The 12374-nt window shown below is 47.4% G+C and overlaps 1 protein-coding gene across 15 annotated transcripts in view; it reads right to left on the bottom strand.

The window, feature by feature from the left end:
• Positions 1-12374, bottom strand: part of GRK3 (G protein-coupled receptor kinase 3) — a 279994-nt gene that overhangs the window by 257278 nt on the left and 10342 nt on the right. For all 15 annotated transcript variants that reach the window (XM_063808413.1, XM_054675962.2, XM_063808418.1 and 12 more), the window contains one exon: positions 11571-11670. In XM_063808413.1, the coding sequence (XP_063664483.1) occupies positions 11571-11670 (100 nt within the window). The remainder of the gene's footprint in view (positions 1-11570; positions 11671-12374) is intronic.

Here is a 12374-nt window from a genome sequence, read left to right as displayed (position 1 = left end):
GCATGATTTGTCCTAAATTTTCACCTCCCTGTCTGCAATCCTGCTGGAAATCCCATTAGTTATCCCATCCACTATCCTCTTTGGAAATGTCCTTATCCCTAGTATGAATATCCCTAATTCCCTACAGTTTTCAACCTGGGGTGATTTTGCTCCCAGGAGACACTTGGCAATGTTTGGATACATTTTTGGTCATCACGTGTTGGGGGTTGCTACTGGCCAACTGGCTGGTAGAGGCCAGGGGTGCAGTTAATATCCTGCAGTGCACAGGGCAGCCCCCACCACACATCAAGAGGACTGAAGTTGATGCGAGGCTGAGGAGGGCAGATTGCTTGAGCTCAGGAATTCGAGATGAGCCTGGGCAACATGGAGAAACACCATCTCTACAAAAAATAAAACAGTTAGCGAGGTGTGGCGGTACATCTGTGGTCTCAGAGACTCAGGAGGCTGAGGCAGGAGGATCACCTGAGCCCAGGGAGGTTGAGGCTGCAGTGAACCCTGATGGTGCCACTGTACCCCAGCCTGGGTGATGTGAGACCCTGTCGCAAAAAAAAAAAAAAAAAGTGGTGAAGTTGAGAATGAGTAGCCCTGCCTAGAATGAAAGCATTTATTGGATACTTTTCTTTACACTCTCTAGACTGAGATGCTTGGAGCATTCTGGTAGTACCCAAGGTAGGAGGAAGCATTACAAGTTTAAAAATGGAGAAATTATGTTTTTATGCAGCAGCTGGGCACCAGGCTATGGATTCATCATTTTGTAGGCCACATCTCCTGCCAAGCAAGCCACATGCACCCTGTTTCCAGATGAGAATGTTGAGACGAGGTTGGTTAAAACACGCAGTTCTGAAGAGTTATTGTAACAAATTCTGGAGTCTGTGCTCTGGAAGGGAGGAATGGGGGTGGTCACTAACTCAAGGAGAGGGAAGCATTTGTGCCTGAACAATGAGAGTTGTTTTCAGATGAAGAAATCGGCACATGTTGAGAGAACAAGACAAGCTTTTTATCCGAGTGCTTGATTTTCATTAGAATGACAGGTGTCTCCATGGCTTCGTGCTTGGACGTGACTAATTCTAAGGAGCCTTTCCTGTTGGTCAAGTCCTAGTCTCTGGGTTTGACTACTCATTCATTCATTTGATCTTTCATTCATTCAATAAATACCTATCAAGCCTCAACTATATACTGTGCTCTGTGGATATACTGAATGCAAAATCAGGCCTGGCCCTTGCCCTCATAGAGCCTAGGAAAAGAGATGGAAATGAAATCAAAGAACTAAATAAATACATATAGAGCAACATGTGTGATTAGGGCTTCCAAAGAGAGGTGAGCAAAGCAGAAAATAGCACATCAGAAGATTGGCCTGGCCATAGAAGCCAGGGAGGACGCTGGGCCGAGATTCGAAGCCTGCATAAGGGGGATAATTACGTCAGGTGTGGTGGCTCTAGCCTGTAATCCCAGCAGTTTGGGAGGCCGAGGCAGGCAGATCACTTGATCTGTCAGGAGTTAGAGACCAGCCTGGCCAACATGGTGAAACCCTGCCTCTACTAAAACTAAAATAGCCGGGCATGGTGGTGTGCACCTGTAATCCCAGCTACTTGGGAGGTTGAGACAAGAGAATCACTTGAACCTGGGAGGTGGAGGTTGCAGTGAGCCAAGATCATGCCACTTCACTCCAGCCTGGATGACAGAGCAAGATTCCGTCTCTAATAATAATAATAATAATAATAATAATAATAGGGATAATTAGGCAAACTGGGGGAAAATATGTTTCAGGAAGAGAAAACAGCATGTGCCAGAGTCCTGTGGCTGGAGGACTCATCAAGGGTACACAGGACAGAAAAAAAAAGTTTATATACATGGTAGGAAGCTAAAGAGACAAAGCAAGGGCTGGTCCACACAGGTCCTGTGAGTCAGTCATTAGGATTTGTATCCAGAGGGTGAAGGGGAGCCATGGCAGGTTTAAGCAGGAGGGTCTCATGATCAGATTTGCATTTTGAGATCCCTCTGACTTCTGCGTGGGATTTGTAGGGGGACAGAGGGAGTGCAGACACACCTGTGAGAAGTGCTGCTGGGGTTGTGTGAAGAAGAGAGGATGCAGGCCTGGATCAGGGGATTGGTGAGAAGTGTGTGAATTTAACAGAAATTCATTAGCTCAGATGGGTGATGGAAGTTCAGGAGAGCTGCATGAAGAACTCATACACCCTTCTTTTGGGATCTTCAGGGCTGCCCTGCCAAGGCTCCCAGATGCCCGCGGCCATCACCAATCAACTCCCCTGCTCGAGATGGGGAGCAAAGATTTGGTTTTAGGAAGGCACTATTGTGGTGGACTGCGGCTCCGACCTGGGCCTGGCTTCCAGCCTGGATTCCCCGCAGAGCCTGTCCAGGGCAGCCACAGGACGCCGGGACTCTCAGCCCTGCACACTCAGGGGGCTTCAAAGGCCACAGCAAAGGGGAGGCCCAGAAAGAGCTATTTCAGGCTTCCTATTTTTAAAGCCGGGGTCAGGGTGCCCTGCTCGCCACCAACATTTCCAGTACTGGAAGCTTCAAAAACTTCAACTCCCTCCAGCCCAGCACCAGAGACAGGCTCTGTGCACAGGGCTGTGCAGTGACCATGGGCAGCCAGGAGAGAGGCCTCCAGCATGGGTGGAGGAGGTTTTGGAATGCTGTGGTGCAAGGAAAGCCAGAGAGACTGACCACCATGGGTGGGATAGAGCCCTGGGTTCAAACCCAGCTTTTTCATTTTCCACCAGCATGGCCTTGAGCAAATCATTTCCCCCTTTCTGAGCCTCAGGGGCTCCCCTAGAAAATGGGAATAAGCCACAGGTGGTCATAGGTGGAAGTGTGAGGACATCAGCCAGCAATCACTTAATAAATGCCTCCTGTGAGCCTGTCATGGTACACGGTGGTGGTAATGCAATTGTGAACAAGATGTGCTTCACTGAGCTTTCATTCTAACAGGGAAACCAACATTAAAGAAAAATTGAAGGCTGGGGGCCGTGGCTCATACCTATAATCCCAGTGGTTTGGGAGACCGAGATGGGAAGATTGCTTGAGCTGAGCCCAGGAGTTTGAGACTAGTCTGGGCAACATAGCAAGACCCCACCTCTACAAAAAATAAAAATAAAAAATTATCCGGGCATGATGGTGCACACCTGTAGTCCCAGCTACATGGGAGGCTCAGCCAGGAGGATCACCTGAGCTCAGGAGATCAGGGCTCAGTGAGCTGTGATGGCACCACTGCTCTCCAACCTGGGCAAGAGTGAGACCCTATCTCTAAAAAGAAGAATATAGTTTGCCTCCTGAATATATAATAATGATGAATATAAACTATGCCTGGAAGAAAAGGAGGATTTGGCCAATATGTGGACCAATCTTATGGACAGAAACTGCTATCTCAGGAAATGGCAGCGTGAGCCACCTGGTTGATGTTTCCTAATTCCTGGATTAATGAAGAGAAAGAAAATTTAAGCCCAATCCACTCAAAGTTGCCTTCTTTAGTGAAAAAAAGAATAATAACTTTATGAAGAAACAGCATTAACTATAAACTGATCTTGGAAAAGGAACATATCACCCACCTATTTTCACGAAAGAAAGATGCAGAAAGGCGAACAGTTTAAAGAAATACAAAACCCAAAGGCAATGGTAGCCAAGTGCAATGGCTCACACCTATAATCCCAGCACTTTGGGAGGCTGAGACAGGAGGATCACTTGAGCCCAGGAGTTCAAGATCAGCCTGGACAACATAGCAAGACCCTATCTTGGCAAAGCAATGGTTCTCAAACTTGGGTTTACAGTTGGGACACCCCTCCCTCCCAAATTGTGATTCAGTAGGTCTAGGGTAGGACTGAGAACTTGCATTTCTTTTTATTTATTTATTGAGACCCGTTCTCACTCTTTTGCCCAGGCTGGAGTGCAATGGCGTGATCATAGCTCACTGCAGCCTTGAACTCCTAGGCTCAAGTGATCCTCCCACCTCAGCCTCCTGAGTAGCTAGGACTACAGTTGTGCACCACCACGCCCAGCTAATTTTTTATTTTTTATAGAGATGGGGTCTTACCATGTTGTCCAGGCTGGTCTCAAATTCCTGGCCTCAAGCGATCCTCCCACATCAGTTTCCCAAAGTGTTGGTATTATAGGCCTGAACCACAGCTCCTGATCAGAACTTGCATTTCTAACAAGACCCCAGGTGATGCCAGTGATGCTGGTTTGTGGCTGACATGCTGAGAACCGCAGCTTCAGGGCAGCTGGGAATACCTTTGGGGATTCACTAATATGAGCCCTGCTTCACTGAGTCTCTTTTCTCACAAGGGGAGCCAGGAAGCCCTCGACAGCCTCTTAGGGGCAGAAGGGTCTGGTTTTCAGCTTCGTGCTGGAAGGAGCTTGGGGCAGCCTCTGAGCTCCTTCCCATCCACATCCCCAGCCAGCTGCTTCATCACTTGGGAGGTGATGGTCAACCTGCCCAGCACCTCAGTCCCACCTTGATAGAAACCAATTCCATTGCTGTAGCAGAAGATGGGTGGAGTGGAAATCCATATTCTAGGGGATTCTGAGGCAGGCATCCCATCCTGAGCACGCATGGTTCTCCCCACTGGATGAGATCTTATCTGATAGAGAGAACGTGCTCCTCTCCACCTGTGTTTTTTTAAAACCCTCCCCACCACTCCGCTCACCTGGGTTGTCTCTGCTTTGAAGACTCACCCCTAGTGGTTTTCTTATTTCAGCCCAGGGTGCACCAAAAAAGCAAGAAAAGTTTTGTTCCTCCCGTGTCAAGGTCCTGAGACTCACTCCACAGAATGATCCTGTTTTCCAGAAAAACTTGAAACACCCCAGAGGCCAGCGATGGCCAAGGAAGTGCAGAAAACCCCTCTCCTAGGGCTGATGACTGTGTTTTCAGCTTCTCCCGAGAGCAGTGACTGCATCTCCACTTCTACTTTCCAAGGCCTCCTCACGGATGGGGCATTTTTTAGAGTCACTGCCAGTCAGGAGTGAGAGGGACAGAACACAGCACCCTTCGAGGACTCATGATGATGAAAAGAGAAACTTCCTGGAAATTAAAAAAAAAAATACAGAAAAGCACAAAGCAAATGGCAACAATTGCCTAAATGGCCCATACCACAAACTCAACATTTTTTAATAATCTGGCATGTTTTCCAGTCTTTTCTATGTGCATACTTCAAAAAAATTATGTAACTCATGTATCAAAATCATTAGCGTTTCGTTTAAAAAAGAAAATTGGATAGCAGCTATGTTAAATCTTCCTGAAAAAAGAAACAAACATTATGTTTATTTGTGTCTATTGCTGGATAAGCTGAAGGAAAGGTCAGCAAGCCATGGCTTGTAGGACAAACCTGGCCGATACTTCATTTTATACAACCCATAAGATACAAATAGTTTTTACATTTTTAAATGGTTGGGGAAAAATCAAAGGAAGAAACTCGCGTGTTCTCACTCATATGTGGGAGTTTAAAAAGTGGATCTCACGGAGGTAGAGAGTAGATTGGTGATTACCAGAGGCTGGGAAGGGAAGGTGGGGAGGGAAGGATGAAAGAGAAGTTGGATAATGGTACAGAAATACACTTAGATAGAAGAAATAAGTTCTTGTATTCAGGCCGGGCACTGTGGCTCATGCCTGTAATCTCAGCACTTTGGGAGGCAGGGGCAGGTGGATCGCTTGAGCTCAGGAGTTTGAGACCAGCCTGGGCAATATGGCAAGATGCTATCTCTACAAAAAATACAAAAATTAGCCAGGCATGGTGGCACGTGCCTGTAATCCCAGCTACTCAGGAGGCTGAGGTGGGAGGATTGCTTGGGCCCAGGAGGCGGAGGTTGCAGTGAGCCAAGATTACGCTACTGCACTCCAGCCTGGGCGACAGAGTGAGACCCTGCCTAAAAAAAAAAAAAAAAAGTTATTGTATTCAATAGTACAGCAGGGAAATTATAGTTAACAATAACGTCTTATAGATTTCAAAATATCCAGAAGAGGAAAATTGTGTTGGGTAATGTCCCCAACACAAAGAAAAGATAAAAGATAAATGTTTGAGGGGATGGGTATCCTGATTACCCTGATTTGATCATTATATATTGTATACGTGTATCAAAATATCACATCTACCCCAAAATATCAATAAATATATTTTAAAATGTAAAAAGTAATAAAAAATCTGTGTAATACATGACAATAAAATTCAAATTTCAGCGTTCATGAAGTTTTACAGAGGTACAGCCACACCCATTCATTTACCTACTGCTGCTTCTACGTGATGCCAGCAGGGTTGAGTAGTTGCCAGAGACCATATTGCCCCCCAAAATGTGAAATATTTACTACCCAGTTCTTTACAGAAAAAGTTTGCCAACACCTACTCAAAATCTGGTCGGTGGTAATTGTTTGTTACCAATCTGCAATGAGATAAACACAGAAATTGAGAGTAAGACTTTAGAGGCCAGGCACAGTGGCTCACGCCTGTAATCCCTGCACTTTGGGAGGCCAAGGTGGGTGGATCACCTGAGGTCGGGAGTTCAAGACCAGCCTGACCAACATGAAGAAACCCCATCTCCACTGAAAATACAAAATTAGCTGGGATTACATGCTGAGTCAGGAAAATCGCTTGAACCCGGGAGGCGGAGGTTGTGGTGAGCCGAGATCGTGCCATTGCACTCCAGCCTGGGCAACAAGAGCGAAACTCTGTCTCAAAAAAAAAAAAAAAAAAGAGAGAGAGACTAAAGAGAGACTAAGACTTTAGAAACTTTTGGCTGGGCATCGTGGACTCACCCCTGTAATCCCAGCACTTTGGGAGGCTGAGGCAGGAAGATCTCTTGAGGCCAGGGGTTCAAGACCAGCCTGGGCAACAGAGTGAGACCCCCCCCCCCACCGCCCCGTCTCTTAAAAAAAAAAAAAAAGACTTTTAATAATTTGACAGTCTGTTTTAACTGTTAATATAAAAATTTTAAATTGGGGATAATTGTTGTATTTTTCATTTTCATTTCTGGTAATTCATTTTTATATATTCTACTAACTTTTCAGTCCATAAGGTATCAAAAAAGGTAAAATACAAAAACTGATCCCTCACTACAATGTTTTAAAAAATTCTTATAAATATCAAATATTGTTCTGTAACTTGCCTGTTTTTTTTTTGTTTTGTTTTACCTCCGGGAATGTTTCTGAGATATGCCCATGTTGAATATGTAAGGTCTTGTGTATCCCTTTTGTCTGTTGCATGATGATATTATTGCATGCTGATTATTTACTCATTCCCCTTCTCATGGACATGTAGGTTATTTCCAGTTTTTTGCTAGCGCAGACAATGCTGCTCTGAGCATCCTGTACCTATCTATCTCCTGGTACAGATGTGGGAGAGATTTTCCAGGGTAAACACCCAGTGAACAAATAGCTGGGTCTCCAGATTTCTGCATCTTCAACATTACTAGAATCTGTCAAATTCTAATTTTTGCAAAGTGATGGCACCAATTTACATCACTGCAGAAGTGCTTCAGAGTTTTTGTTTCCCAATCCTTGCAAACATTTAGTATTGGCTGATGTCTGAGTTTGGGTTTAAAATTATTAGTAAGCAAGCTTCAGACCTTTGTAAGCGTTGAGGAGGAGGTGAGAGGTTTTACCTTTTCCCCCTCCCTCCCGCTGTATCTCCAATTTCCTCCAGTTTCACCTGCCTGCGCTCCCCCCCCACAACCCCACCACCCCCTCTGAGCTGACCTGGCCTGGGGCTGCACCTGTACCTGATTTTCATAAAACCTCCCTCCCAGTTCTCGTGCACACCCCACGGCTCAGCATCTTGGGTTCTCTCAGCTCCACTAACCAGGGGCTGCCCTAGGAGGGAGCAGGAGTTCCTGGCAACAGGTGACAAGGTAGGCTTGACAGGCAGGCTCCTTTGCTTTGTGTCTCTGGTACATGGAACAGTGGCAGCATGGGAGAGATTCCCCAATCACTATTCAATGAATGAATGAAGAGCGAAAAGGCAACTAGGCTGTCATTTATTGAGCAACTACTTCGTGTCAGGTCGGTGACCAGGTGTCTGAGAATTAGCAATGGAATAAAAACCCCCGTATGGCCCTTGGTCAGATGAGGAAAGAGAGTCTCAGAGAGGTAAGGTCATTTGCCTGCCGTCACAGGGTCAATGAGTAGGAGATCTGGGACTTGACTCTAGTCCTGCCTGACTCCAGGGGCCTCTGGCTCCACTGCCTGACTTGGGGCTGTTTCCACCGCCTCTCTTAGGGCTGCCCTGTGGCTTCCTACCTGTTTCTGCCAGACTCCAGCCCACTTCCCAGGGACTAGTCTGGCTGCTGAGTCCGGCTCTCCAACACCAAGAACTAGTTCCCCTGAAACCCAAGGCTCCTACAGGGCCTGTGCAGCTCGGGCCACCCGGCCAGGAGCCCCAAGGATGACGCTTTGCTGACACCTGGTGGCTGCAGGGGGAAGTGGAGCCTTGGGGACGGGAAGAAAGGGTTGGCTGGGTCCCGCGGAGACAGGAGAGGAGGTAACTGTAGGCCCCGAGGGGAGGTGAGTAGGGATGACACGCAGGGCACTCCCCATGCAGGAGGGGGAGGAAGGACTGGGCATTCTCTAGGAAGTCCCCAGGAAGGCTGGAAGTCCGAGGTCAAGGCTTTGACAGGGTGGGGTCCCTCTAGGGGCTGCGAGTGAGAATCTGCTCCATGTTTCTCTCCTAGCTTCTGGTGGGTGGCCCGCAGTCTCCGGCACTCTTTGCCTTGCAGAAACATCACCCCAGCATCATCTTCACATGACATTCTCCCTGTGTGCGTGGCTGTCTCCAAGTTTCCCGTTTTCATAGACCCCAGTCACATTCCATTAGGGGCCCACACTACTCCAGTGTGATCTACTCTTAAAATAATTACATTTGGCCGGGCATGGTAGCTCACACCTGCAGTCACAGCACTTTGGGAGGCAAAGATGGGAGGACTGCTTAAGGCCAGGAGTTTGAGACCAGCCTGGAAAACACAGGGAGTCCACCCCCCACCCCCCAATCTCTACATGAAATTAAAAAAAAAAAATAGCCAGGTGTGGTCACACATGCCTGCGGTCTCAGCTTCTCCAGAGGCTGAGGCAACAGGATCACTTGAAAGCCCAGGAGTTGGAGGCTGCAGTGAGCTACGATTGTGCCACCACACTCCAGCCTGGACAACAGAGTGAGACCCTATCACTTAAAAAAAAATTGCACTTGCAATGACCCAGTTTCCAAATAAGGTCACATTCTCTAAGGTATTGAGGATTAGGATTTCAGCATATGAATTTGGGGGGTTCTCATTCAACCCATAATAATCACCATTGCTCTACTCTCAAACTATTACAATCCCCTCACAGTGAGAGCTTCTAGGGGCAGGGAATCTATCTTACTTTGTATCCCTACTCTGCCCAGTTCCAGGAGTGAAACAGGCACTCAATAGGTATTGATTGAAGAATCAATGGAGAAATGGACGAGAATAACATTTATTTAGCACTTATTAGTTTCTACCTTTATGATAATAATTTTAAGCACTTTAACAAGGTTTTCAATGTGCCCCCACATCTCTGCATTCCAGCCACCACCGTGCCTTTGTGGAGTTTCTCAGAGCTACCAGGCTCCTCCCACCACAGGGCCTTTGCACGTGCCGCTCTCATCTGAGACACTCTTCTTTGGCCTCTTTACCCCTGCAACTTCTACTCTTCTTTGAGATCTCAGCTCGAGTCTTTTCCTCAAGGAAGTAGCTTAGACTTGTGCAGATTCTGTTTTTTTAACTTTTATTTTAAGTTCGGGGATACATGTGCAGGTTTGTTATAAACTCGTGCCATGGGGGTTTGCTGTAGATTATTTCATCACCCAGGTACTAAGCCAAGTATCCAAATAGGCACTCAGTGGGTAATGGTTGAAGAATGAATGAAGAAATAGATGTTAGTAACATTTATTGAGCACTTACTGGTTTCTTTTTTATTATTAAATTCTGGGATACATGTGCAGAGCGTGCAGGTTTGTTACACAGGTATACATGTGCCATGGTGGTTTGCTGCACCCATCAACCTGTCATCTAGGTTTTAAGCCGTGCATGCATTTGGTATTTGTCCTAATGCTCTCTCTCCCTCTTGTCCCCCACTCCGTGACAGGCCTCGGTGTGTGATGTTCCCCTCCTTGTGTCCATGTGTTCTCACTGTTCAGCTCCCACTTATGAGTGAGAACATGTGGTGGTTGGTTTTCTGTTTCTGTGTTAGTTTGCTGAGAATGATGGTTTCCAGCTTCATCCATGTCCCTGCAAAGGACATGAACTCATTCTTTTTTTATGGCTGCATAGTATTCCATGGTGTATATGGAGCACTTACTGGTTTCTACCTTTATGATAATCATTTTAACCACTTTGGCTCATTCAACAAGGTTTTCCACTTTTCCAAATGTGAGGGGATGCTTCTAAATGGAGTCCTGAAAGGGCAAGAATACCTAAAACATTCCTGAAGAATCATGTTATAGGGCCAAACGTTTTGGCACCAGGGATTGATTTTGTGGAAGACAATTTTTCATGGGCTGTGGGCAGGGGACATTAGATTCTCATTGGAGCATGCAACCTAGATCCTTTCCATGTGCAGTTCACAATAGGGTTTGCACCCCTATGAGAATCTAATGCTGCCGCTGGTCTGACGGGAGGCGGAGCTCAGGCTGTAATCCCCACCTCCTGCTGTGCAGCCCCCATTCCAGGCCACGGGAGGCCCAGGGGTGGAGGGCCCCTGTTTTAGGGACCTCAACACTGACTACAAAGCAATAGTCATTAACATAATCTGGTAAGAGTGCAGGGATACACAGACTACAGACACAGAAAAGACAGCCCATAAAATCACCCCACCTGTGGGGAAGGGGCTAGATCAGCAAGGCGACATTGCACCACAGTGCAGGAAATGGACTCCTTCATGAATGATTTAAGACACTGGACTTCCAAAAAGAAAAAAAAACTGAATCTCTACCATACATTATATACAAGAATCAGCTCCAGAAGGATTAAGAACGCAAACGTGAACAGCAAATGTTTAAAAAGTTTAGAGAAAAAAATCTATTAGGGAATTTCTTTGAGACCGGGGATTAGAAATAATTTCTTCAAGTTTGGCCAGGTGCAGTGGCTCACGCCTGTAATCCCAGCATTTTGGGAGGCTGAGGCAGGCAGATCACAAGTTCAGGGGTTCGAGACCAGCCAGACACTTAGAGGCAAGGGAATTGCAAGTCAGGTGAAGAAACAAAGGCTCAGAAAGGTTGGGCACTGTGTCCAAGGTCACACAGTTAAGAGCTAAGAAGCTGCAGAACCGTAAGACTCAATAAGGGTTCTGTTGCCCTACTCATAGCCCAGATACTTGCCAATTCTCATTTCTCTCTATCGCACACACACACACACCAGCTGCCAGGGGAGATCAAAGACCCACAGCAGACAAGCTGCAAGTCACACTTTATTCACTCTCTGGGAGGTCTGGAGGGTTCCTGGGCAGCAGACCTGGGTCCTGGGAAGGAGGCATGGTGGGGAGGGCACTAGTTGGAGGGGTGGAAGGCACCACATTGGTGCCCCTGCATGTCATGGATGCGGCGCACGGACTGTACCTGAGGGTGACGGGCCCCAAAGTCGCTGCTGTCCTTGTAGTCTCCCTTCTCCAGCAGGTACTGCAGCCCACGGTAGCCAGGGTACTGGTAGCCAACCCACCTGCAGGGCCAGAGGGGAGGGGAGGGTGAACCGGGGGGACAGGAAGAGAAGCAGACAGAGAGAGAGGCGAGGGGAGAGAGATAGAGCATCCATAAGCCACTAGGAAGGGTGAAGCCTCCCAACCATTGCCACTTCCCAAGGGTAAGCAGGACACCCCTTCCACCCCACCCTTCCAGCACTGAGCCTCTGCTTTCTTCCTTCTCTTGACGGGGAGCTCACTGCCTCCTGAAGCAAATTTTGACTGAAGGCCTGTACTATACTGTACTGGGGTCAGAGCAAGGGGGTGATATCTTAAGCTCACTGAAGCTTAGAATAAGCCAGGCCTTTGAACCATCTCCCTCCAGTCTTATCCTACCTCCAAGCCTGGCTGCAAGGTCAAAGAAGAGTTGGGGGAGGTTCCAGGGGCCTTCTGATCAAAGAGGTTCCAGGGGCTACTTAATGAAAGTGCTGGTCTTCTCTCCAGAAAATGTCACACAGGCCTGGCCTGCAAGGATCTGCCTGGCCAGTCTCTGCGGACACCTCCAGTTGTACTTCGCATTCTTATGCTTCCACATCTCTGCATTCCAGCCACCATGGCCTTTGTAGAGTTTCTCAGACCTATCAGGCTCCCCTCGCCCACCCCACACACACACCACAGGGCCTTTGCACATGCTGCTCTCGTTGTCTGGGATGCTCTTCCTTGGCCTCTTTACCCTTGCAATTCC

This window comes from Pan troglodytes, chromosome 23 (genome assembly GCF_028858775.2).
Source record: "Pan troglodytes isolate AG18354 chromosome 23, NHGRI_mPanTro3-v2.0_pri, whole genome shotgun sequence".
Taxonomy (NCBI): Eukaryota; Metazoa; Chordata; class Mammalia; order Primates; family Hominidae; genus Pan; species Pan troglodytes.
This window is presented reverse-complemented; position numbering and strand designations above follow the sequence as displayed.